We start from the raw sequence: 26,576 nt of genomic DNA, 5'->3' as shown, positions 1-26,576 counted from the left end.
AAGTTGAATTCTAACTTATTGAAAAGACTAGTACTCGGCACTTAAGAGGTCTTATTTAAGTGATTTAAACGATGCCATATTTTTTGGTTTAGAAATGAACAAAAAATTTCAGATTTTTCAAAACGAAGAAAATAAATGCATCCGTATTCAATTTTATTTTCGTACAATTCTAAATATACTAAAACGCAAACGAGAAGAGGACAAACGAAATGAACAGTGAAGTGACTTTTTTGCCCTTGGTTCTCTTCTATTTTACATGCTTACCTCAGACATGTGTCGATCTAGCTCTTGCTATGAGTTGTCGCATTGACAGTAACTCCACCGCCTTGGTCCCTTCTTCTTTCTTCTTCTCGCCGTTATTCCAGAGAAGTGAAATGTGTTTTCTAAGCAGATCTAATATGGTATAGTTTGGAAATTTAGTATGTAATAGCTTGGGATAAGCTGAGCAATGAGATTAATGTTTTCATGCTCCTTTTTAACTCTTGACATGATTTCAGGTGATAGAGGTTGATAATATTATGGGCTCAAGTAGGGTTGATGAAGATGCTGAACCCGTTTTACTGTATGGACACAGTGGAAGCCTGTTGTTTGTGTAAGTTGGGTTCGACCTGATCTATGTGTTGAAGCAGATGAGTCACTGCCAAAGGGTTAATATGTTCTTCCATTCTCATGCACTATTTGTTTCAGGTGAGCAACAGTTTCAGTTTGTCTTTCAGTATCTGCTTATTGAGTATAATTAAACCTCACTGCTTCCATTATAGTAGGTTTATATGTCATCACAGTGGCAAAAGTATATCTGTACTTATGACAGATTAGTGCGAACCTTGCAAAAACAGTTGTGAAGTGTCTACACTCTCCTCTCATTGGACATGCATTGCAATTTGGTTTGCTTTTTTTTTTTTTTTTTTTGGCAGAAAACCTGCATACAAATCAATTACAACATAGTGAGACAATATACACTAAATAATTACAGGTCATGTTTGTAACAAATAAAACAGCATTCATACCTTTCCAAATGTAATCATCTGTTATCTCAAACATGTAGTACAAAAGTAAATCAATTAGTGAAAGCAGATGTAAATGAAAAAAAAAAAAAAAAAAGCAAATCAATTAAAATTATGCAAGTAGAAGTAGTGTTTTCAAATTGAATGAATAGCTTCAGGGAACCATGAGATTGCAGGGTTAGTTAATCAAGTTTGCATAATCTTGGCCAGAGATACTGTTAAATTGACTCCTGCATTGGGTACCTACAGAAGAATATAGCTAGCATTTGCATATACTGGAAAACTTAAGCATTCAATTTATGTGATACTATTTCTTACAGTTCTAGGAAAGTTGTACACAACCAAGTCTGCACAAAACTACTAGCATAGTTAATAGATAATAGGACAAAATTCCAGAATAGAGTACTGAATATTAGATAACAAGTACTATAATTCTGTAAGCTCAATCAAGGCTAGACAATAATTCATTGTCAAGGAAGTTAAATGTTTGGCCATCTCTGGGTACACATTTAAATGCAGATTCTACAGTCCAAAATTTCCAATCTCTCCGTTCTTTCTCATTGATATTGAGATTAATGTTTGGTTCGTTTGGTTCTTTCTGATTATATGCTCAAGCAAAGAACTCTAGATATTTTCAATCTTGAATGCCTAGATATAGGGATTTCATTGTTGTTTTTTAGGTTTTGATGTCGTTTTTAACCTGTTTTCATTATGGCTGCATGAGATTGCCAAATTAATATGTGAATGCAGATCAAAGATGAAATCTGCACCCTTCTTAACCAAGTTATTAGAATTGAAATTCCAGGTTAAGAAGGGTGCAGATTTCATCTTTGTGGAATACTTATGACTGCTAACCACAAGTAAACCATAAGGGGGTAAAAAGAGGGTTTATACTGCAGGTTTCTAAACACTTATAGTTCATAGGTGTAGGCTGAAGTTCGACATTTTCAAATTTTTTTTTTTTTTTTTTTGGTTGTAGAAATGAAGAAGTTCAAGAACTATTGAGCCAATTCGTGTCTGTATTAAGATTGAAACTTTATTAGGATTAGGCGTATCCGTTATTTTGATACTACATTTCATCTAGATTCTCCTATCCTAAACAGAATGCAAGTTTGACAGTTCTTGAGGTCCGGCGTATCAAAGTGTTTTCATTGCCTTTGGCCATTTCTCTTTTTAACCTGCTTCTAGAAACCTGAGTTTTCATGGTCAGTTTGGTGTCCTATGCCTTATCGGTTTCCATGATATCTGAAACTCTCTTTTACATTTGATTTGGGAGAAGTTTAGGGACTCTAAGCCTATTATTGGTCCTTGAACTTACAGACTACGTCTCTAAGTTGGCTTGGTTTTCTGAAAACAGTAGAACGTACACCTTAGAATTAGCAGAGATGTTTGATTCCCTATAGAATCCTTCGGGAACAAAAATTTGAGAGAGAAAATTTAGAACAATAAAATGAAAGCGAGCAGTTCACCACATAAAGTCACCACAATTTTCTCTGATATTAATATGCTGTTTAGGATTGGGAACCAGAAATCCAGGTCTGATGGATGGTGGATCACCATCCCAATTCATTCAACAATTGTTCGCTCACCAGGGCACCCCCGTTGGGATCAACAACTCATCATTCATTTCTACAATTAGATCCATCTAAAATTCATTCACCCCTTCAAGACTAATTCTACAAAAACTCCTTGAAATTGTTGATAAAACAGTTTTATTTGTTTGTAGGATGAAGTACACTGACATTGAGATTAATTATAAAGTACTGTGCTTTGTCTTTATCTTATTGTTTGTACCCAATTTTGGTCAATCGGCCCATAAAATATTTGGCCGATAGGTGAGGAAAATATGATGCTTTTACAGATTATATCTCAATAAATTTCATATTTATGAGATTTTATTAGATATTAACTTTTGGAGAAGAAATGAGAAGAGAAGGAAATAACGGCGATAATTATTCTTTGGAATAATTAATGCCGAGACTTTATTGAGTTTGAAGGCATTAGAGAGAATATTGCATATTTAAGAACAAATCAATATAATGGCGCCGCAAGAAGAATGCAATTATGGTGCGATTAAGGAATTTATTACGCCTAATTGTATTTTCTTTCCTAAATGTTATGTTTGTAATAGTATAAATAGGAGGCATTTAGCTCATTGTAAAAGGTCCCCGACCAACCCAACTCAAAATCAATACATCAAATTCTCTACAATATCAATCTTTTCATTCTTTCTCTAGCTTACTTTAATTTTTATCGCTTTCTTTACGTTCTGCACTTTATCTTTCCTGCAATTTACTCTTCAGTCTCTTTAAATTTCATGCAATTTAATTAATTCGCATTTAGATTCTTGTTAATTCGCATTTAGATTCTTGTTCTTTCACTTTTCGCACTTTACTTTCTGCAACCTATATCAAAAATATCTTTTTAGAAGCAACATCGGTGAAGACGCCGAAAGTCCTTGCAACAAAGGCAAGAGAACCCAGCGGCCGAGACGGTTCCTTCCTCGGCCCACAGTCACTTGAAAGAAGTCAGATCAAGCGCAAATCTTATCAAAACCTCGCTTGGCCAATTGGCCGCGAGTTGGCACGCCTGCGTATCAAGAAGGACAATTGGACTTCAAATCCCTCGGCTACTAATTTGAGCCGAGACGATTTTGAGGCAAACACTTATATAGACGTTGAGATTAATTATCAGCTTTATCTGATTACATAGGTTCTGTCAAAGTATATAGTTGTCATGAATAAGGAGTTGATTGGTGAGTAAGTAAGGAGGTGATTGGTGAGCTTAGTGAGAGAGATGGTGGTGTGAATTACTTGGCTGTTGTTATTGCAGAGCTGCCATGAATTGTTAGATAGGCATATAACTAATCAAGGATAATCTGCCATTTTTACTGTTAGTATCTGGTACAGAAATAATAGGCATATAAGCATGTGGTTCGACTTGCATGTGTTTAGACTGTTCAGTATCAATTCTTTGTTCTCTGTTACTTCTTTCTTAACAAACATCCTCTCTGTTGGAAGTTCTTCTTTTTCTCTTTTCTTTTTGTGCCTGATATCATGTACTTTTGTTTTATGCAGATTTATGGTAATTGCATTGATAAATGATGAAACTGATGAGGCATCAGCCATCATAAAGGGGAATTTGGTGCCACATGTGAGGGTCACATCCTCAACAAAAATCATGACAATTCAAATATACTACCACCAGAAATTCTCCAAACAGAGAGACAAATCAAACTGCTGGAACTCGAAATAGGCACTGCACAAAATGTGATTGTCAAGGGAATCCATGAAGATATTCACGCACTCACTCCAACACAGAGAATTCAGCCCTCAAGCTCAACACCCGACAACATCCAGCCCTCAAGCTCAACACCCGACGAAGTTGGAACAACAACAAAAAAAGGAACATTCAATCATCTGGCAAGCAACTTTCGAAAACTATATCCAAGCAAAAATCTGAAAACGTGAGCACAGTTACTTCCTCTTATAATGTTTACACTAATCATAGAATTTAAGATATACAACTCTTACATTACTTTCTTCTGTTGTAGGGGCGACATCTCTACAGATTCACTTGAAGACTCATCCGAAGACTTAATGTAAATAGTTACCAGCCTAGACATGTTTTGGCCAAGCCTAACCATTTTTTGCAAAATGTACATAAACAACTACTTGGTTGGCATATGTATTTTTGGAAATCTGGCTAAGATACCAGATTTGGAATCTGGCAAAGGCACCAGATTTTTGGGACAACTAAACATTATACACTCATTTTGGTATGTAATATATTTATAACGTAGTTTCATGTAAATTTAACCATATAAATAGTATACCCGAAGCACCGCGCGGGCCCTTTGTCTAGTGTTCTACTAAAATCTCAAGACCGGCCATGCTTCTAGAAATCTGATGGGTGGAAACCACAGCTTTTAGAAACCTTGTGTCGAACCTGAGACCAAAACTAAGAGAAAGATTTCAAACAGGTGTCATGAGCATGGTGCTACATTTCACAAAAATAGGAAGTGCTTGTAGCAGATTTACTACTCCTTCATGCAAGAAACTCCAAAACTTGTTCCATTCGTCACAACATGAGCTTCCAAACCAACACGTGTTTCTCACAAACACTCATGCATGTAAGGATACTGCTGTTGATCTCACCATTTGCCACTACATGTCAAACTCGAATCGATCTTATCTCCAGCTTCCGTCCCAGTCTCTCATTTCGATCATCAATATCAGTTACCAAGTTAGCCAAAGGACCATATACTACTACTACCATCCATCTCTTTCAATTTGATATACAACTTCATCTTCTTGGGTCAGTTAATTGGGTTTTGGGGACTCAATAACCTAATGGATTTGCTTAACTCGGTTCTGAATTTCGTGGTGCCACCGGCAAGTTTGGTGATGCTGGCTTTTTCTTGGCCTGCACTGTGCTTCATCAGTGGTTGCGAGTGGCTTTACAACCAGTTCAATGGTGAAGATATGGAGGACAAAGTGGTTATAATTACTGGAGCTTCTTCTGGCATAGGGGAGGTAACTATTTTCAATTTCAGCCTGCATAATATTGACATTATGTAAAGCTATGCCATCAATGAGATTTAGTAATCCAAAGACTTATGCATTGTAATTGAAGAATGGAGAGCAAGAGAAGTCTATAGGGTCCCTCAACTCAAAGTATATAATAGAAGTGATATAGGCCCCCCTAATACAAATTCAACTCAATTACATGAGTTGACTGGAGGATGAAGTGGTGATTAGAGAAATTCAACTAGAAAACAATTAAGGTTGGCCTAGAAGAGTTCTTCAGTATTATTCTAAGCTGACTGTTGACCTATTCTTATACCAGTTGATTTAGATTCTCTTGGTCCCAATAGATCTTGGCTGGACCTGAGGGTTGAGGAAAACGGTGGCATGATTAAGCACACAAAATCATTGTACTTCTGACTAATTCAGACAGAATTAATTGTTATCTCTCTTATATTATTTTTATTAGAATTTGGAGAGCCGGATTAGTCTTATGACCTCTCCCAACAAAGGTCTTTGTCATGATAAATTGTAAGAGATGTGCTACATGATTGCTAGCATCAAGTCTTTAATCTCATAGATACCACATCGCTTGGTAGTTTGATAGTAGTGTATGTATATGATGTGATATAAGGCTTGTGCTTCCAGCAAATTGCATATGAATATGCAAAGAGGCGGGCGAAGCTTGTATTAGTGGCAAGAAGAGAGACCAGGCTGCGAGGGATTGGTGAGAATGCAAGGTTCTTGGGTGCAAAGCATGTCTTGATAATTGCTGCAGATGTTGTCAAGGAGGAGGACTGTAGGAGATTCATTAATGAAACCATAAACATTTACGGCCGAGGTATGCGTCCCTCAAATTGTTCTTGAAGAAACTTCATTTAGCAAGTTCCTTCTAGTCCTTAATTATACTATGTTGTATAATAACCATGAGAATAAATTAATGATATTCTTGTGTCTTTTATAGAAACAGTTAGCATTCATGGTATGTCAATCATGATCAATTGAAAACACAAATGTATTATAAGCTTGACAAACCTGTGACTGCACTTCTTAAGCTCTAGTTTAGTTACTAGACTATTTGCACGTCTCTATCCACATACACCAAAATGTATAAATACCTTCACTTAGTCTGCGTAATTAAGATAGAATTTCACAAAGATCAAACCAGTTATGAAGCCTTATGTAATACCGGATGTCTCCCAATTTGGTGGTGCACTGGTATTATCTTGGACGAATTTTTTTGGATAAGAAACTCTATTAATTGGTGAAATCTTAAGTTAAGCTCAATTATAAATAAACAGACACTTGAATAGAGAGTTTCCTAAAGTAGCACAGTTTTGCTACAACTGCTTCACTATAACAGCTATTGTTTCAGCAGTAGCATGATAATGAGTCAGCTTAAATCAAGAATTAATAAGCTTCAGTTAAGATAGTTAAATAGAATTGGATTGGTTATCTTATGTCTCTTCCCTTCAACTGCCGAAGCTTTATTTTGTTTAATTTTTTTTTTTTCCAATCAATAGAAAGGGGGAAGCATGAAGTTCATGTTTTATATTTGATGATTTTGGCACTCCACTATTGTGAGGAATCCAATAGTTTGTCTTTAATTACCTTTGTGTTCCAATCTTTACTTTTTGCACTAGTCAATCAGTTTCAAGAATACAGTCTGGTGTGTGTTGGATCAGGTGGTTTCTAATAAGCTACAACAGTCTAGTGCTTATACTGTGCTGAAAAAGAAAGTACTACCAAGTACTGCTTCTTCTAATCATCACATTTCTTTTACATACTAAAGTGATAGGTGGTTAACTGATGCTATGCCAAAAACACTATTCCACCTTCATGAATGTGGTTTGTGCCTTAGTTCTGGGCCTGCTGGCCTATATGTTTGTTCTGAAAATAAATGTAGTCATTTAGTGTTAGTTCTCTTCAAAAAGCTATCTTCATACTCCTTTTTCTCCTACTGAAATGCTCCCATTCTGCAGTGGATCATCTTGTAAACACAGTAAGCTTAGGACACACGTTCAGCTTTGAGGAAGTTACAGACACTTCTGTGTTTCCCCAGCTGTTGGTAAGGATTTGAAATTGCATACACAGAACTTTAAAATTTTGGTTTATAACTTTAATACGATTTGAAGTTATTTATGTAGCAATTAAAATACTGTGGTTTTGAATATCTTTGTTCTCAGGACATAAATTTTTGGGGAAATGTTTATCCTACATATGTTGCTCTTCCTTACCTGCGTCAAACCCATGGAAAAGTCATTGTTAATGCTTCAGTTGAGAGCTGGTTACCTTTGCCGCGGATGAGTTTATATGCTGTGAGTATATGTTACGAAGTACTAGCTGGGGATAGTTTGAATGTTACATGAATATCATGTGTTTGAGTTATTGAACTTATTGTCAAACTACAATTACAAAGATTACATGGGGCTATAATGGTCCATCAAAATGTCTCTGCAAGTAATTAAATCAAAGAGCATATATTAACTATTGATTTCCTTTTGTTGTGTCAAATTTGAATTATCACTAGGCGGCAAAGGCAGCTCTGGTCAACTTTTATGAGACACTGAGATTAGAAGTAAAAGATGACGTGGGGATAACAATTGCAACTCATGGATGGATTGTTAGTGAAATGTCAAGAGGCAAGTTCATGGTAGATGAGGGTGCTGAAATGCAATGGAAGGAAGAAAGAGAGGTACTTGCTGTTGCCTTCTTTGATATTTCATTACTGGATCTGCAATGCATAGACGATTTCATTGCTAACCGGACCGATTTTCATACTAGGTACATGTGAGTGGCGGACCGGTGGAGGATTTTGCAAGGTTAATTGTAGCAGGGGCTTGCCGAGGAGATGCATACGTGAAGTATCCAAGCTGGTATGACATATTCCTGCTTTACAGGGTGTTTGCACCTAATATTCTGAATTGGACATTCCGCATGATTCTTCCTACACACGGTATGAGGAGAACTTCACTCATTGGCACGGGGAGGCCTATTTCATCTGAAGGTAGCTATGGAAGGCCTTTGTTGGAAGGAACTTCACCAAGGAGACTTCTTGTTAGTCCAACTTTCACTCCACTCAGTCATCAGCACAAAATGGAATAATGAATTGAAATCGCTTTTAGGGAAGTGGACATGTTGTAAGCATCAATCTCTCAGCTGGAAACTCGGTTTCATCATGTTGTGGCGTTAGGCAGTGACGATGCACATTTTGAGCAGTCGAATGAAAGAAGTAATTGGATTCTGTTTGTGTAATAAAATCTTTTCAGCTTTAATAAAATTCCGTAAGAATCTGAAAGCACATATCTGATCTTTAGGATACTGATGTTTTAAAAGGTGAAACAGGGGAAGTCCAAAATCTTCTCTTCATGCAAAGGATACTACTAGAGCTTTAGGTCTCCACAAAAGACTTACAATTTTTATTCCTTACTAGGATTTAATATTTAGTTGAGGTGCATACGAAAAACACACTGGCCTGTAATGTAGTGAGTTCTGTTTTACCAATCAAGTTCAAGTGGAGTTGGATCGGCAAGGGGTTCCATTCCCATGAAGTTTACTCATGAGTGTGATATTTTAGTCTTTGCTCTTATTCATCAAGAATTAGTTAGGTGAAGTTGGTTCCACAAAACACTTCAGTGTAAAAATCTGTGCAACCAACTCACTTAGTTAAAATTGGCAAATTCATATATTTAAGATGTAAATTGGCAAATTCATATATTTAAGATGTATTTTGATTGTGCGGTAATTTTATCTCATTCAAGCAGCTCTTAAGATGATTTGAGTTGGAGACGTGCCATTAGCAAAGTGGTAATATATAGTTTCTATTTCTAACGTTAAATCTCTCAAGTCAATAAAAAAAATCGAATAAAATGACCGAAAGTATGTGGCTGATGAACTGAACTATTTTGTACAATCTAACTACTAAAGAAAATATTTACTCCGGCCTACACCCATAGTCTTTGAAATAGAACTTTACATATAGATCATAGTGAAATATTGTAGTTGTAATATCTTATGGCACGTTTACAGATTGGAAGAATTTCACAGAAGAACTAGTCTCTTCTACAACAACTCTGAAGCAAGATCAAGCAGTAATGAAAACGTGGTCTTCGAATCTACTCTATCATGTATATCAAGATCAGAGTATTGGAGCTGTCCCCCATTTCACTAATAATATCTCACGTGTGAAGTACCCAAAGGATCGAGTTGAAATTCAAACCAACAACTATCACTGATCATACATAGCTGACCCGATCGACCTAGTTTTTCACTTTTTTTTACCTCTTCTTCAGTTTCGTTTTGGCTTTTGGGGTCAAAGTCAAGGCTCAACTTGAAAAACCAACTTTCTATTTTAAATCATTATCAGTTATGTTTCCATTTCTGGGGTACAGAACTCACCCACAAGTTGAGTGACCCCTATATACACATATACAACATGTAAGCTCCAAGCTAATACATATGATGCCACTCCGTGCGTCACCTCCCGCTGTCGAAAAAGACAGCCAAACGTTGACAGTCTTAGAAAAACCGTCAACCGATCAAAAGATAGTCTTAACATTTTTCTACTATTAGCTAGCTAGAGTCTAGAGATAATCTTCAATCGAAATACTCAGCGCCACGCCGCCGGTAGTGGCTGATGAACTCTCACCGGCGTCGTCCCAACACCCGCCGCTCTGCATTCCACGTGGCTCACTTCCGTTGGCCTGTCTCCCGTTTTGCGGAGACGACGAGCTGTTACTATAAGCATTGATCAGCTGAGCATCAACAGCCATGCCGGCATCTGAAGCCGCCTTCTGTATCGACCTCGGCCACATGTCCGCCGTTTGATTAACCGAACAAGGCAAGATTGTAGGAAAGTTGAGGCCCTCCAGAGTCGAAGGCTTATGCAAGCAATAGTAAGCAACGTCGCGAGCAACGGCGGCGGCCTCGGCAGTGGAGAAAGAGCCGAGCCAGAGGCGGTCCTGCGTGCCGGGGACGCGGATTTCCGACACCCACTTGCCCCATTTTCTTTGACGCACTCCCTTCAACTTGCGGCCGTTCCCGGCCGTCGTCGGACTGCTGCTGTCTTCTGAACTGTAACTCATTACTTTTATCGTGTGCGAATTCACTCCAAATTGTAAGGTTGTGTGGATTTGGTGTTGGTGGAGAGAAAAGGAGCAGGAGAGTGTCAGGCCTGCTCCAACTGAAAGGGCTAAAAATAGTCGTGGGGCTAAATTTTAGCCCTGAAATTCTGTACTATTCATCGATGTGACATCAACTATCTCTAACCCGTCAAGGCTAAATTATAGCCCTAAAACATATTTTAACATTTTAGATATGTTATATATATATATATATATATATATATATATAGATCTATCTCTAACCCGTCAAGGCTAAATTATAGCCCTAAAACATATTTTAACATTTTAGATGGTCGAGATGTGGATATGCGACCGAAAAGTGACCCTAAACCCTAACCTCGCTCTATATATATATGTTCTTATTTTTTATCAGATTTTTACTTATAGTAAGCTAAATCATTTTTATGATAAAAAATATTTTTCCGGTTGTATTTTTTTTTTAAGATAATCAAAAATATCTTTAGTTGATTTTATACTAGTCTGCAATTACATGCTCTGCATGTGTAAGAAAAAAATTTTAATTGTAAAAAAAAAAAATTTATCTGCAAAAGAAAATAGATTCAATGGGTAGTTATTGCAGAGAGAAAATAGTGGGAGAGAAAAGTGGAGGTTGTGGGATAATTTCTTTTCAATTTTCTTAATAAAATCTATTTTATAATTGTCCTATTTACCCTTGTGATTTAATTTATTGTTAAAGTTTTTTAATCTTTCAGGGTTAAATTTGTCAAAATTTTCAGTTTTGGCTAACAAAGCCTCTTCTATTAATAATAATATAGATGAGGAAGTAGAAGGAAGATGTGAAAAAGAAGGTTGAGGTGATATGTATTTATAATGTAAAAGTTAAATAAATAAAAAAACAAACAAACAAATCAACGGCTATAAAATATATATATATATATAAATAAAAATAAAACCCAACGGCTAGCTGACGTCAGCAACTAGCCGTTGCTGACGTCATGCTTAAGTCACAGTCCACTACAACCCGTGGGCCTCCATTTCTGATCCCTTTTGTTTAAAGGGCTAAAAGGCAAACTTTAGGGCTAAATTTAACCCTTTGGGTTGCCCTTTAGCCCTAGCTTTTGGCACTTTAACCCTTAAATTGGGTGGGTTGGAGACCATTTGGGCTAAAAAAAATGGTCTTTTAGCATTTTGGTTTAGGGGGTTGGAGAAGGCCTTATATACTTATATAGGTTGAAGAAGTGGAAAGTCAGAGGGGTGGTGAGGGTGGCGGTGCTGACGTGGGCAATTGGGAAAGAAGGTCAAATATTTCATTACTGGATCTGCAATGCATGGACGATTTCATTGCTAACTGGACTTATTTTCATACTAGGTACATGTGAGTGGTGGACTGGTGGAGGATTTTGCAAGGTTAATTGTAGCAGGGGATTGTCGAGGAGATGCATACGTGAAGTATTCAAGCTGGTATAACATATTCCTGCTTTACAGGGTGTCTGCACCGAATATTCTGAATTGGACATTCCGCATGATTCTTCCTACTCACTGTACGAGGAGAACTTCACTCATTGGCACGGGGATGCCTATTTCATCTGAAGGTAGCTATGGGAGGTCTATTTCATCTGAAGGTAGCTACGGAAGGCCTTTGTAGGTACAAGGTTTGTACTTGGTGTGTTGACATTCCCATACAAAACATTGAAGAAGCCTACAAACTGGTCTCGGAGAATCCCTAAAGGTAATTGCATCTCATGAGTCAGCATATGCACCGAGTCTGTCCTAGCTCTTATGAAGTTTGCGTTAAGAAAGTATCTTTCTGGTTCTTAATCTTTATCGTGCAAATATATTTCCCACATGTTAAGTCGCACTATTGAAATCTAAATTGATTTAGGATTTGTTTAGTTTAATTGGATATCTTTTATTAAAAGACCTTTCTTATTAGGAGTCCAATAAGGGTAAAGTCTTGATTGTTGAAGATTTGCTTTCTCCTCAATATATTCAAAAAAGCAGCGTTCATTTGGATACGCCTTTGACGCAAGAATTATTGTGCATCTTACTTGCTTAGATAGAGTCTCATAGGAGTTCATGAAACACGTGTTCCGTGTCTAAGTGTCTCATTGTTCATTCACTCATATGCATTGATTCTCTCGAGATCAGTAGAGAAGTTGTAGATACAAGAAGAGAGAGATAATTGAAGATCGTTCAAGTGAAGAAGGCGGTCAAGGTTCAAGACAAACACCTCATTAGTTAGTCTAATGATTGTAACCGAGTATAGTGCTAATTGTGTTTGTAAAGAAACATATCCTTCATCATTAGTGAATTGATTTGATTTTGGATTCTCAAGAGTAAGAGCCCCGCAGTGTTTTTAATCTCAAATTTGAGGTTTTCACTGCGTAACCAAAGTTGTGAGTTCTATGTGATTTTTTTTTTTTTTTTTTTGGTTTCTACCCAGTAAGGATTGCAACTTATCTATCGATTCCCGATACCCAGAAACACGTTTCGTTCTAGTATTTTCACCTTTGTTGGAAGGAACTACATCAAGGAGACTTAACTTTCACTCCACTCGGTCATTAGCACAAACTGGAATAATGTATTGAAATAGCTTTTAGGGAAGTAGACATGTTGTAAGCATCAATCTCTCTGGAAACTCGGCTTCATCATGTTGTGATAGGCAGTGACAATGCACATTTTGAGCAGTCGATGAAGGAAGTAATTGGATTCTGTTTGTGTAATAAAATCTTGGACTAAATTCAGTTTGCCTCCTCCAACTTAGGGGCAAACATCATGTTAGTCCCTGATTTTTTTTTTAATCAAGATCATCCCTGGACTTCTCAAATGCATCATTCATGTCCAATTCTTAGAAATTCATCAAATTGTGACGTCAGATAATGACATGGCATCGACAGCATGACCCACTTTCAGAGTTTCAACCTACAAGAAGGGAAAAATTCCCAAAATAACCTTTAAAAAAAAAAAAACTAAAACAAATTTTCATCTCACCTCCGTCACTTCTCTCTTCTTCCATAACACTTCTCCATATTTTCCAGAAGTCATTTTGCAGGTAAAGGAAATTGACATATTAAGGACAAACGAAGAAAGAAAAAGTAATATCAGATCCAACAATCATTGAAGTCATTTTAATTAACAAAGTTATGAAATGAAGCAACTATATATCTCCAAATTCTCTAATTCTGACTATAGATCAGTTTCTCAAATGAACTCAATTCACCATTCCTCTATCTATTTCTTCAGATACAAAACACAAATAACCAAATAAGCAAAATCTCAATTCGAAAATGCATGAAAAGAGATATTTCCCCATCAGCCTAGAACTGCACCTCAATGGGGTAGTTTTACTTCCTGAGCTATCTCAGAAACCAAATTCCAAAAAAGCTAGACCCAACAAGAGACAAAAATAGGGTAATTTCCAATTCAAAATTCAACTTCAAATCAACATAAACCCCAGAATCATCAATTACATTTCTAGGTGTTCTCAAGGCAAAGTAGAAGCTACTGAGCAGAAATTGAATAAAGGAAAAGGTAAAAGACCAGTAGTTAGGGCCTTGATCAAGCCAATTCTGCAGCCCCTGAAATCTGTGAAAATCTCTTTAACGGTTTGAGGATTGTAGGCTGCTCCAGCATCAACTCCATTCATAGATACATAGCCATCTCTCTCTCTCAGTGAGTGACTCCAAACCTCGGTCAAACCCAACCCAAATCAGTCGAATTTCATAGATATCCATAAAATCATAATTGATACTCTTCGGTAAGACTCGAATAAGTCTGGGAATGTACTAAAGCAAGAGAATGAAAAGCAAAGAATGTTTTGTAGCGACCACATCTGAACCTCAGGACCGCTGCCGAATCTTCCAAACTACAATATGCTCCAATTAGGGCCTCCAGAAAACCCTTCCTTTAAGCTCTAGAAAACTCATCTCGGATCTTAGGTCTGTTAAGCTCCGATTACAGCTTCAAGCCCTTCGGCAAATCGGACCAAATTTCTTCTTCTTCTTCTTCTTCAAAGCCCCCAAATTTCGATCTCAGATCTACTGGGTCCTCCTACATATCAACTCACACCTCTGATTCATTTAATGGGTCCTTCTCGGACGATCGCAACTCAATCTTCTAAGCCCCCAAAGCCCAAGATTTTGAGCAAGCTGAAGTGGATGAGTCCAGAACAAAGCTGCGACCATCGTCAAAGGTGGAGTCCACAGTGGAGCCGCAGTCGAGGAGGTAGTTTTCGACGGGAGAGAAGGCGGAGAAGGTGAGGTTAGAGAGAGAGAGCGTGAGGTTTGTGTACTGAAACGCCATCAGAAATTCAAAGGTGGAAGATCAGACGAGACTGGGTTTCGAGTTTAAATGGTGATATGTCTATTTTGCCCCTCTTAGGGGTTCAAATGATGAACAGTGGGCCATGTTTGTCGGTGCCAAGTCACCATCTGACGTCACAATTGGATGAATTTCTGAGAATTGGACATGGATGATGCATTTGGGAAGTTCAGGGATGATCTTGATTAAAAAAAAAGATTAGGGACTAACATGATGTTTACCCCTAAGTTGGAGGAGGCAAACTGAATTTAGTCCTAAAATCTTTCCATCTTTAATAAAATTCCATAAGAATCTGAAAGCACACATATCTGATCTTAGATTAATACTGATGTTTTAAAAGGTGAAATAGGAGAAGTCCAAAATCTTCTCTTCATGCAAAGGCTGCCACTGAAGCTTTAGTTCTCCACAAAAGACTTAATCTCTGTTCTTTGCTTGGATTTTACTAAGCATACGAAAAACAATGTAGTGAGTTCTGTTTTACCAATCAAGTTCAAGTGGAGTTGGATTGGCAAGGGGTTCTATTCCCATGAAGTTTACTCAGAAGTGCGATATTTTAGTCTTTGCTCTTATTCATCAAGAACTAGTTAGGGGTAGTTGGTTCTGTTTGGCTCCAATTTTGTTGCAGCTGGTCAACAGTCTCTTTTCTGCGCGGGCGTGCCAGCACCGTTCGGGTGCGGTCGTCGGAGGTGTCCCTTGACCTGACTTCTTTCAAGCAATTGTGGACGAGGAGAGCACCAACCTCGTCGCAGGATTCTTTCTGCCTCGTGGTGAGGACTTTGCTGAGTTTTCTTCTTGTTAACACAATCGATACTCAATGTTGTAGATCGAGCAGAGCGACATCACCGGGAAATGTTGAGATCTTGCTAAAGCGTGACTTTAGCTTGGCTGGGTTGCTAGGGCGTTACCCTTGCTTGGCTGGTTCTGTAACCGTTGTGGTCGCGGCACTACCGTCGGCTCCCGAGGAGACTAGGACCGAAGCACGTTGACAGAGGGTTTGGTGGCACTGAAAGTCGGCTTCTGAGAAGACTAGGACTAGGAGTGTGATCACCGCTAAGAGAAAGAGAAAGAGAGGGAGAGGAGTTGCTCTTAGAGAGGTTTGCTCTAGAGAGAACTTAGATCATCTTAGAGATGTTGTTGTTGAATGTGAATGGGTCTTTTAGAATGAGAAGAGAAGGTGTTTATATAGGGAAGAAAAAGAAGAGTGAAATGATGAGTGGAAGAAAAATAATGAAAGTGGAATATGAAAGTGATTTGTAAAATATGGAAAAGATAGAGAAATGATGAAATGAAAGCAAGGCATGAAGGTGCAACAACATGGAAGTGATGATGATCTATTAAAGAGATTGTCTTGAAAAATATATCCAAGGAAAAGAAGAAAAGCATCTAGCTTTTTTCATGTGGGTAGGAAACATGAACATGTGAATATTGAGCTGGTTTTAGGTCAGTTTCTGCCCCTTTATTCCTTCAATTATTTCTCCAACAAGCATTCCGAATTTCACTATGACCTCTTCATAAAAAATGTTCCATTATGAGTGTAGATCACCCTGGCAAAATTTCATAATTTTTGGTATAGTGGTTGGGCCGAAAACGCTGCTGGACCTCTTACAGGTCCAGTTTTCCAGTTTTGCTTCTGCAAAAGATTGGACTGATTGTTTGAAGGCCTTCCACTCAAAAACATCTCTTGCACTCTTCATAAGAAATGATCATTGGGCTGTCTAGAATGGATCTGGAAAGTTTCAGCACATTTCGATTTCATTTGGTAAGTCTGTCACCCCTCCTTCCTTGTCTAGCTCGGTTTTTTCCTAGCCGAAGTAGGAAAATATGCTAAAGTTGACTTGTCATACTTCCATAGTAGGCTTTATTTAGCCTCTAAATATATATTTCGAGCTTGTCGACAATATATAGCTTGAGCCACTGACATTGGCTCAATTTCTCCAAGACACGCCTTGTCAGGCCAAAATGTTCATTTTGGGTCCAAACAGGTTCCACAAAGCATTTCAGTGTAAAGATTTGTGGAATCAATTCCCCTAGTTGAAATTGGCAAATTCATAGATTTAAGATGTATCTTGATTCTGCAGTAATTTTCTCTCTTTCAAGCAGCTCTTAAGATGATTTGAGTTAGAAACGTGCCATTAACAAATTGATAATACATAATTGGGAAAATTACTGGTCCCCCCTTTAACTTTTGGTGCGTCGACAGTTCAGTCCCTGTTATTCTAATTTTAACAGATAACTCCCCAAACATTCAAATTTCACACAATTTGATCCAAAATTACCATTTTTGTCACGCCCCTGATTTTTAACACAATTAAAAATCGATATATAACCCCATAATTATACATGCGTGAACGTTCAGCCATCAATACCAAATACCTGGAAAACTTTTTCCCTTTATACAACATACATATTGATGCCCTGAACCCACTATGTCAATATTGACCCGCCCACAGAATCATATATTACATAAGCTTACGAATTAAATTGTCAACAACAAGATAAAACGCAAAAGCTCCTCAGAGTTTACTACATAGCGGAAGTCATAACAATGGCAAAACCAAACAAGTTTGCTTCCTACCAGTTCTGCTGCCAACAAGCTACCTCAGCTTCAGCCCCGATTATCCTACCCTGCAGGATTAACCCCTACACCGTTGGAATGGTGCACCGGGTTGTCACACAACAAACCCGGTAAGCTTTTGCAAGCCCGTATGAGTAACTCGAAACAACTCACACCAAATCACAACCACAACCACACTTAAAAAAAAAAAATCAAATTAAGTAAAATCAATAATCCCTGCATTGAAACTTAGTTCAGGAGATCACATCCGAACAACAATCCAAAAAGCAGTAATCCCTGCATATAACTTAGTTCAGGAGATTACATTAAAACAATCGATAAAATCATAGTAATCCCTGCATAGAAATTTAGTTCAGGAGATTACATTAAAACAAACAATCTCAGTTTAAACATTATTCTCAAAACAACTCACACTTGAATTCTATCAAAATAACATAGAAAGCAACTCACACCTTGATTTCTATCAATCGTACCATAACGTACCATAGAAAACAACTCACACTTGAATTCTATCAAAATAACATAGAAAGCAACTCACACCTTGATTTCTATCAATCGTACCAAATCGTACCAAAACGTACCAATTCGTACCAAGTCGTTAATAAGGAAAACAACTTACACCTTGTCCCCTTAAAAACCGTTAATAAGGAAGCAACTCACACTTTATTCCCTAAAAACACGTAATGTCATGAGTTATCAATAACCAATTCCCGTTACCCCATGAATTACCTAGATGGCAGACAGACTAGAGCTCTAACTGAACGTAACCACTCGTCCGGCCAAAGACGTGATTACCTGATATTCTGCCCAAGGTCATAGACCTTCGTTCCTCGGGCCGCACAGTCCCTTGGAGCAAATCATTAAAACAGTCGCACAGGACTCAAAAACATTACACAAATCTCACGCTTTTCAAAACAATCGAAATCGACATTTCCATAATCATTGTTTTCCGAAAAGCCACAAAACAATAAAAAAGCATCATTTCATGCATATTGTTTTCATACACAAATCTCAACGCTTTTCAAAACAAATCGAATCAACAATTCCAAGTCATTTGTTTTCCAAAAGCCACAACCCAAAACAATAAAACGCATCATTCATGCCTATTGTTTCCATAAATCCACAACCCACTAAAGCATATAATTTGCAGTTAAATCAATAACTCACAAAACGATAAGGTGTTCCGTTCCAAAATGAACCTTGTGAGATTACTCACCTCGAAACTCCCGCTGCGTCTTCAATACAGAACAAAGCAGCCAATCACAATAGCCGTCTAAAGAATACTTCGTCAAGTACCTAAGGAAACACAACTCTGATTCAGTTAACGAATCACAAGGAATAACGTTCGAAACCCTAAATCGAACCAAAATTCCCAAGGTGACGCCAATCAAGGCGAAACCACATCCGAGACCTCCCAAAGTCTCCAGAACACTTCCACGATCGATGTGTCCAAGCCACAAGTCGATCCGATGCTTAAATCCTCACGGATCGAAACATCGAACGGTCCGAAACCGTAAAAATCACAACATGTTCATACGATCTCCAAAAATTACAAACAATATATCGAAATGCTCGTATCGACGAGTAGATCGAACTCAGGAACAGAAACTATCCCTGAGGTGGCCGGAAACCGCCGGAAAACACCACCACAGTGGCGGCACCGCCGCCAAACCAAACTCGGAATTTGACAAAACTTCCAACACCAAAGTTCTTCATCTCAACCCCAATTTCAACTTTCATAACTACAACAAAGTCCAATTATAAACCAATCGATCGAATTTTACCTTAGAACAAACCGGACCGATTGAAACCCTAGAGTTTCAATTCCAAAATTCGGCCTCCACGAGTTGAATCGATGCAAGCCACCTTGTGGGAAGCATCAACGTCCTCCAAGCTCCAAAAGCCCTCAAGAACCACCGGCAAAGGTGGCCGGAATCTCCGACTCCGATCAAGGCGATTTCATCCCCGAAGCGGCTTCTTCTCGGCCTTGCAGCGCCGCCTACGGTGCTTCCCACGACGAACTACCACCACAGACGTGTAGAGGGGACTGAGGCGAGCAGGATTCCCTTTGGAATCGCGTCGATTGGTGGCCGGAGGAGGGAGAACGACGCCGGCGAATTGGAGGGGCGAAACCGGGCTCGGGAGAGCTGGGTTTCCCAAAATGGAAACCTGGCCTTCTTTGCAATTTCCGGAAATTTTTGTCCTTTTATACCAAAATGGAAAGTTTTTCCGAATCCCATAACTTCTTCATACGAACTCCGATTCTCGCGTTCCGCATGTCCACGTACTCGTATCGATGCGCTCTACAACTTTCGTGAAGGAAGTTTTCGGAGAATCTCAACACTTCAAAAGTCAACCTTTGCAAACCCCCTAAAGTCATACTTTCCGAATAAAAATTCGTCCGAAATACTTCCACTCCATCCACGAGCCACGAAACCGTCCGATAACCACAATTTAATTTCCGGAAAATCCTCGGAAAATAAATACGAAATTCCGGGGCATCACAATTTTACCCCTCACTTATTTTTTTTTGTTTTTGTTTTATTCTTCTCTCTCTCTCTTTTATACATATGTATATATGTGTGTGTGTGTGTATGTATATATATTTTTTATTCTTCTCTCTCTCTTTATATATATATGTATGTGTGTGTGTGTGAGTATATATGTATGTATGTGTATGTATATATGTATGTATATGTGTGTGTATATTTTTATTCTTCTCTCTCTCTTTTTATATATATTTATATGTATATATGTGTGTGTGTACATATACATATGCAGATATATACATACACACACACACACACACACACACATATATATATATATATACACATTAGATATATATGTATATATATATATCTACATATACATACATATATATATATATATATATATATATATATATATATATATGTATAATTTTATACATATGTGTGTGTGTGTGTATATAATGTATATGTGTGTGTGTGTGTGTGTGTGTGTGTGTATATGTATATGTAGATATATGTATATGTGTATGTATGTATGTATGTATGTGTGTGTGTGTGTGAAAAAAGGAAGTGAGGGGTAAAATGGTAATTTTGGATCAAATTGTGTGAAATTTGAATGTTTGGGGAATTATCTGTTAAAATTGGAATAACAGGGACTGAACTGTCGACGTACCAAAAGTTAAAGAGGGGACCAGTAATTTCCCCTACATAATTTCTATTTCTAATGTTAAATCTCTCAAGTCAATAAAAAAATTCAAATAAAATGATCGAAAGTATATGTGTACGTCTGTAAAGAACTATTTTACACGATCCAAGTATCTAACTACTAAAGAAAATATTTACTCCGGCACCCGTAGTTTTTAAAATAGAACTCCATATAGATCATAGTGACATTTTGTAATTGTAATATCTTAGATTGGAAGAATTTCACAGAAGAACTAGTCAAAACCTTCTACAACAACTCTTAGAGAAGATCAAACAGTAATGAAAACGTGGTCTTCGAATCTCCTCAATCATATATATCAAGATCAGAGTATTGGAGCTGTCCCCCATTTCACTAATAATATCTCACGTGTGACGTTCCCAAAGGATCGAGTTGAAATTCAAACCAACAACTGTCACTGGTCATATATAGCTGACCCGATCGATCTAGTTTTTCACTTTTTTTAATATCTCTTCTTCAGTTTCGTGATTGCTTTTGGGGTCAAAGTCAAGGCTCAACTTGAAAAACCAACTTTCTATTTTAAAATCATTATCAGTTATGGTTCCATTTCTGTGGTACAGAACTCGATCACCCACAAGTTGAGTGACCCCTATATGCACATATATAACATGTAAGCTCCAAGCTAATACATATGACGCCACCCCGTACGTCACCTCCCGCCATCGGAAAAGACAGCCAAACGTTGACAGCCTTAGAAAAACCGTCAACCGAAAAAGATAGTCTAACATTTTTCTACTATTAGCTAGCTAGAGTCTAGAGATAATCTTCAATCGAAATGCTCAGCGCCTCGCCGCCGGTATTGGCTGATGAACTCTCACCGGTATCCTCCCAACACCCACCGCTCTGCATTACACGTGGCTCACTTCCGTTGGCCTGTCTCCCATTCTGCTGCGACGAGCTGCTACTATTAGCATTGATCAGCTGAGCATCAACGGCCATGCCGGCATCCGAAGCCGCCTTCTGTATCGACCTCGGCGACATGTCCGCCGCTTGATTAACCGAACACGGCAAGACTGTAGGGAAGTTGAGCCCCTCCAGACTCGAAGGCTTACGTAAGCAATAGTAAGCAACGTCGCGAGCCACGGCGGCGGCCTCTGCAGTGGAGAAAGAGCCGAGCCAGAGGCGGTCCTGCGTGCCGGGGACTCGAATTTCCGACACCCACTTGCCCCATTTTCTTTGACGCACTCCCTTCAACTTGTGGCCGTTCCCGGCCGTCGTCGAACTGCTGCTGTCTTCTGAACTGTAACTCATTACTGTTATCGTGTGCGAATTCACTCCAAACTGTAAGGTTGTGTGGATTTGCTTTTGGTGGAGAGAAAAGAAGGAGCAGGAGAATGTTATATTAGGTTGAAGAAGTGGAAAGTCAGAGGGGTGGTGGGGGTGGCGGTGCTGACGTGGGCAATTGGAGAGAAGGTCAAATATTTCAAAGGTCAAAGTAAAAGAAAAGAACGGTTCACTGTCAAATCGCATGGACGGTGAAGTTAAGGTGTTAAGGAATCTGCCGTGATATTTTTTATTTTTTTTTGGTGCCTACAGAAAAAAAAGTGGATATGGAATTTTGATTAAAGAAAGGCCGAGGTGAGAATCTGGGGTTTGAAATCCACGTCAGGATTTGAGAGGTGAGCAAAAACCCACGTCGGAATTGACGTTGGGATTTGAAAGTTTGTATGGAGGTGGAGGATTTGGCGCGTGGGGTTGGAGGTGGAAGATTGGAATGATGAGGTAAGGCATGACATCATGAGTCAATTGTGACCCAGTTACCACGGGGGGGTGTTTGATTATCACTGACAGGTACGAACGTACATCGTGGAATGAGTCGTTAAGGATCAACTAGGGACCAGAAGACAAAATACCAGAAATTAACAGATGAGATGACAGAATTCTGTAAAGAATCGCAGAAAGAAAGAAAAAAAAAACAGATGAGATGACATAGTTCTTTATCTTTCTGTAAAGAATTTGATGACGTATTAGCAGATTAATCGGATTATCGATGTGTATATCAATTAAACAAATTTGATGTAAAGGTAAATATATATATATATATATTTTTTATAATGGAGCCAGTAGGGCAAATATATATTCATCAAAAGCCAGAATAGGTCATTACATACCCTTCCGCTGCCATTTAGACAGACAAGAAGATAGTGGTAGTACCCACAATGGTACATAGAAAATAGACCAACTCATTGTACAATCAATACGTAGACATAGCGGGATCCCCCTTTGATACTACGCCGGAGGTGCTAGAAATATCCGGCCCTCCCAACCTACTCTTAACCAATAAATCTAGTTGCCTAGAGACCTCAATTGGTGTACAACTAGATCCACTGAGAATTAAGTCGACAAGACCAGACCAAATGCAAAAAACTAGATGCACAAAGGTGCCTAGACTGTCCCTGAAAACGGAACATTATTATAATTTAGACAAAAACTAAATAACATAGTGATGGCTTAGGCCAAAACCCTAGCCCAAATTTGAAGCCCAGCTGCTCCAAAAGAAAGCCCAAACTCCAGGTCTAGCAGGTTGCTGCAATAAGCCCAAACCTATCTCCAACGCGCAGTGGTCGTGTAGCACCTCTGCCGCATCCAGTCTCGCCGGCTGGAACCCAGCGTCCCACACCTGCCCACGTCGTCGCGCAATCCTACAGCCACCAAGTCAACGTCCGATCAGCCAGAAAACCTCGCCGCCACATAGCCCCTGGGAACCTTACTGCCGCTCAGTCCATTCGACCCACGCCGCCGTCGCTAGATCTGCAGAACCCACGCCGCCGCTCAAGCCATCCTTGCACAACCCAACCACCACGCATAGAGCCAACATCTGATGCTCACCAACCAGACAGCCATCTGTCCCTTGAGCCGAAGCCACTCTCCAGAACAAACCGAGCAAAGTAGCTATCAATACCCGTCCGGCAGCGACTCATCAGCGGCAAGGCAAGCCCATACCGATTCCGAACACCACCGGACGAGCAGATTTTTCAAAACCCTAGACCAAGAGACGCTGGGTTTTTTGGAGCTCCTTCAGAGATACATAATAGATAACCGATGTTAATGAAAAGCTTATAAGGTAAATATATTTATTGGTAAACTAATATGAGATTATATTATTTTTATACTAAATTAGTCTACCTTTATATCAAACTAAATTTATTTGTATGTTATTGTACCGTAAAACTTTCCTTTTGTAACATTTCATAACTTTTTTTTTTCGAAACTGAGACGACAAGCTTTATTAGAATCAAATCACTTCTTACAAAGGGTAGCTACAAAGCTACGAAGAGCTAGAGGAGGAGTGTGACTCCAACTAGCTGTAATGGAATAATGAAGAGCTAACTTTGCAAGCAAATGTGCAACAGAAGTTGACACTCTATAAGTATTGGAGAAGAAAGCTGCTGGCATAGAAGAGAGCAGGAACCTCACCTCTTTCGGAATACGACCAAAACTCGAACCATCATCCTCATTAGAGTTAGAGGCATTAACCACCTTCAAGCAGTCTGACTCAATTACCAAAGGTGAAAAACTGAACTCAATAGCTAGCTCAAAAGCAACCCGGGCAGCCAAGGCTTCAGCAATGTCAGGAGAGAGGACATTCGACACCCTACGGCACGGACCACCAACTACCTCACCATCGTGATCCCTTACCACTACACTGATCCCACTAGTTTTATTAGATAGATCAAAAGACCCATCCACATTCGCTTTGAGCCAGCCAACAGGGGGAGGAGATCAAGGCCTACGTTGCTGGCTGGCCCAATTCGGAGCTGGAAACGCAGTCTGCTGCACAAGGAAATAAGACTTAGTTTGGAAAAAGAGTTGGCTAAGAGATAAGAACTTACCGGACCAAACTCGATTATTCCGCTCCTTCCAAACTGACCAAAGAACAATCAATAGTAGAGCAAAGTGAGGTTTACTCAGAGACTCAGCGCAATTCTGAAGCCACTCCAACAAAGTCAAGGAGATAATGTTGAAATGCATGACTGAACGGAGCTCAGGGAACAAATTGATGAAGTCACGCACAAAACAACAATCACGGTTGATATGATCAACTGACTCCACCTTAGAGTTACAAAAGAAGCAGCCATTCTCTAAGTAAACTTGTCTGGACTGGAGTGCCAAAACAGTGGGCAATATAGAAGAGCAAACCCGCCACAAGTGAACCCTAACCTTACCAGGAACCGAAGCAAAGCAAATTCTCTCTCCAAATCTTTGCACTCAGAGTAGGAGTAGAAGGAACGAGAAGTGCTCTTGCAACATGGTAAGCACTCCTAGTTGCGAATCTACCTTTTGCATCATACTGCCAATTTAAGCGGTCCTAAGTGATACGTTGGCTCAAAGGAATAGCCAAGATCTATTCAGCATCTGAATGATCAAAATTAGCTTCAATAACAGAAGTATTCCAAGAAGCATAAGCATCCTCCCTGATCAACTCTCTGACCCAATACAATCTTGGTTCATGACAAACAATAGGACGGAAAGTAGAAGGCCAAGGAATCCACGGGTCCTCCCTAATACGTATTAAATCACCACATCCAACTTGCCATCGAACACCCTTTGACAGGACCCTCTGGGCCTCCAAAATACCCTCCAACATGCTGATGGCGATGTGGTAAGAGTAGCAGACCAAAAATCACTTTGAGGAAAATATCGAGCTTTGTAAATCCTACTTAACATAGAAGAGGGATTGCAAACTAATCTCCATCCTTGCATTGCAAGTAAAGCTAAGTTATGAGCATAGAGATCCCGAAAACCCATTTCGCCTTTCTCTTTAGGTCGACAAAGTTTATCCCAAGCCATCCAATGGATCTTCCTGCTATCCGGTTTACTAAGTCAAATATAACGAGATTGAGAGAATGAATTGTCTGATACTATATTCATCTCAAAGTAGAGGTATATAAAGAAGATTACAGGAATACAATTGACTTACACCTCTATTCTCTACCACACATAGAATAGGTAAGTACTAACTATGGTATAACTATAATATATTACATTCCTAATATTATGCCATGGCTCAAACTAACACTCCCCCTGAAGTTGGCGCATACATATCAACCATGCCCAACTTGCTTAGTGAGTCATAAAACGTCTTCCTGGAAACTCATTTGGTGAGTATATCTGGAAGTTGCTCTTCAGTAGGAACAAAAGGAAAGCTAATAAGTTTGACATCTAGCTTTTCTTTTATAAAGTGACGATCAACATCCACATGCTTAGTATGATCATGTTGTACTGGATTCTGTGATATATCTATGGCTGCCCGGTTGTCACAATACAACTGCATAATACTTTTGAGTTTGAAACCCAAATCACATAACAGATTTCTCAGCCACAGCAATCCACACACCCCATGAGCCATACCTCTATAGTCAGCCTCAACACTAGATCGTGCCACAACTTTCTGTTTCTTACTCTTCCATGTAACCAAATTACCTCCCACAAAGGTAAAGTAACCTGATGTCGACCTCCTGTCTGTAATATTTCTAGCCCAATCTGCATCTGTGAAGCCACAAACCTCAAGAATGTTGTTGTGTTTAGAAAACATTACTCCTCTCCCTAGAGATGACTTCAAGTACCTTAAAATTCTCACAACAGCATCCATATGACTCTCACTCGGGTTATGCATAAACTGACTTACTACACTCATTGCATATGCAACATCTGGTATAGTATGAGCCAAATAAATCAAGCACCCAAATAACCTCTGATAGTAAGCTCGATCAGTAGGTACATGATCTGGAGACTCTGCTAAACAATGATTCTGCTCAATAAGAGTGTCAATAGGTCTGCAATCCAACATACATGTTGTACTTACATGAGCATTTGCCTAACCATAATTAGCTATAATGAACCATGCTCA

The 26,576-nt window shown here is 38.9% G+C and overlaps 3 protein-coding genes and 1 long non-coding RNA gene across 4 annotated transcripts; 2 read left to right on the top strand and 2 right to left on the bottom strand.

Moving 5' to 3' along the window:
* Nucleotides 1-310: 310 nt before the first annotated feature.
* LOC133707418 (uncharacterized) lies at nucleotides 311-4,851 on the top strand. Its single transcript, XR_009845113.1, has 4 exons — nucleotides 311-401; nucleotides 498-687; nucleotides 4,082-4,470; nucleotides 4,558-4,851. It is a non-coding gene; the product is annotated as an uncharacterized LOC133707418 (long non-coding RNA).
* Nucleotides 4,852-5,064: 213 nt separating this feature from the next.
* LOC133707487 (11-beta-hydroxysteroid dehydrogenase B) lies at nucleotides 5,065-8,805 on the top strand. Its single transcript, XM_062133064.1, has 6 exons — nucleotides 5,065-5,539; nucleotides 6,179-6,371; nucleotides 7,513-7,598; nucleotides 7,717-7,848; nucleotides 8,061-8,225; nucleotides 8,315-8,805. Exons 1-6 carry the CDS (start codon nucleotides 5,357-5,359, stop codon nucleotides 8,633-8,635), a joined length of 1,080 nt encoding a protein of 359 aa, XP_061989048.1. The 5' UTR covers nucleotides 5,065-5,356; the 3' UTR covers nucleotides 8,636-8,805.
* Nucleotides 8,806-9,860: 1,055 nt separating this feature from the next.
* Nucleotides 9,861-10,750, bottom strand: LOC133707025 (ethylene-responsive transcription factor ERF020-like). The gene has a single exon (XM_062132570.1). The coding sequence runs from the start codon at nucleotides 10,612-10,614 to the stop codon at nucleotides 10,114-10,116; it is 501 nt and encodes a 166-aa protein (XP_061988554.1). The 5' UTR covers nucleotides 10,615-10,750; the 3' UTR covers nucleotides 9,861-10,113.
* Nucleotides 10,751-21,218: 10,468 nt separating this feature from the next.
* Nucleotides 21,219-22,077, bottom strand: LOC133706632 (ethylene-responsive transcription factor ERF020-like). The gene has a single exon (XM_062132169.1). The coding sequence runs from the start codon at nucleotides 21,974-21,976 to the stop codon at nucleotides 21,479-21,481; it is 498 nt and encodes a 165-aa protein (XP_061988153.1). The 5' UTR covers nucleotides 21,977-22,077; the 3' UTR covers nucleotides 21,219-21,478.
* Nucleotides 22,078-26,576: the final 4,499 nt, after the last annotated feature.

This window comes from Rosa rugosa, chromosome 4, assembly GCF_958449725.1.
Source record: "Rosa rugosa chromosome 4, drRosRugo1.1, whole genome shotgun sequence".
NCBI lineage: Eukaryota > Viridiplantae > Streptophyta > Magnoliopsida > Rosales > Rosaceae > Rosa > Rosa rugosa.
The sequence above is the reverse complement of the archived record's forward strand: the minus strand, read 5'-3'. Positions and strand labels throughout refer to the sequence as shown.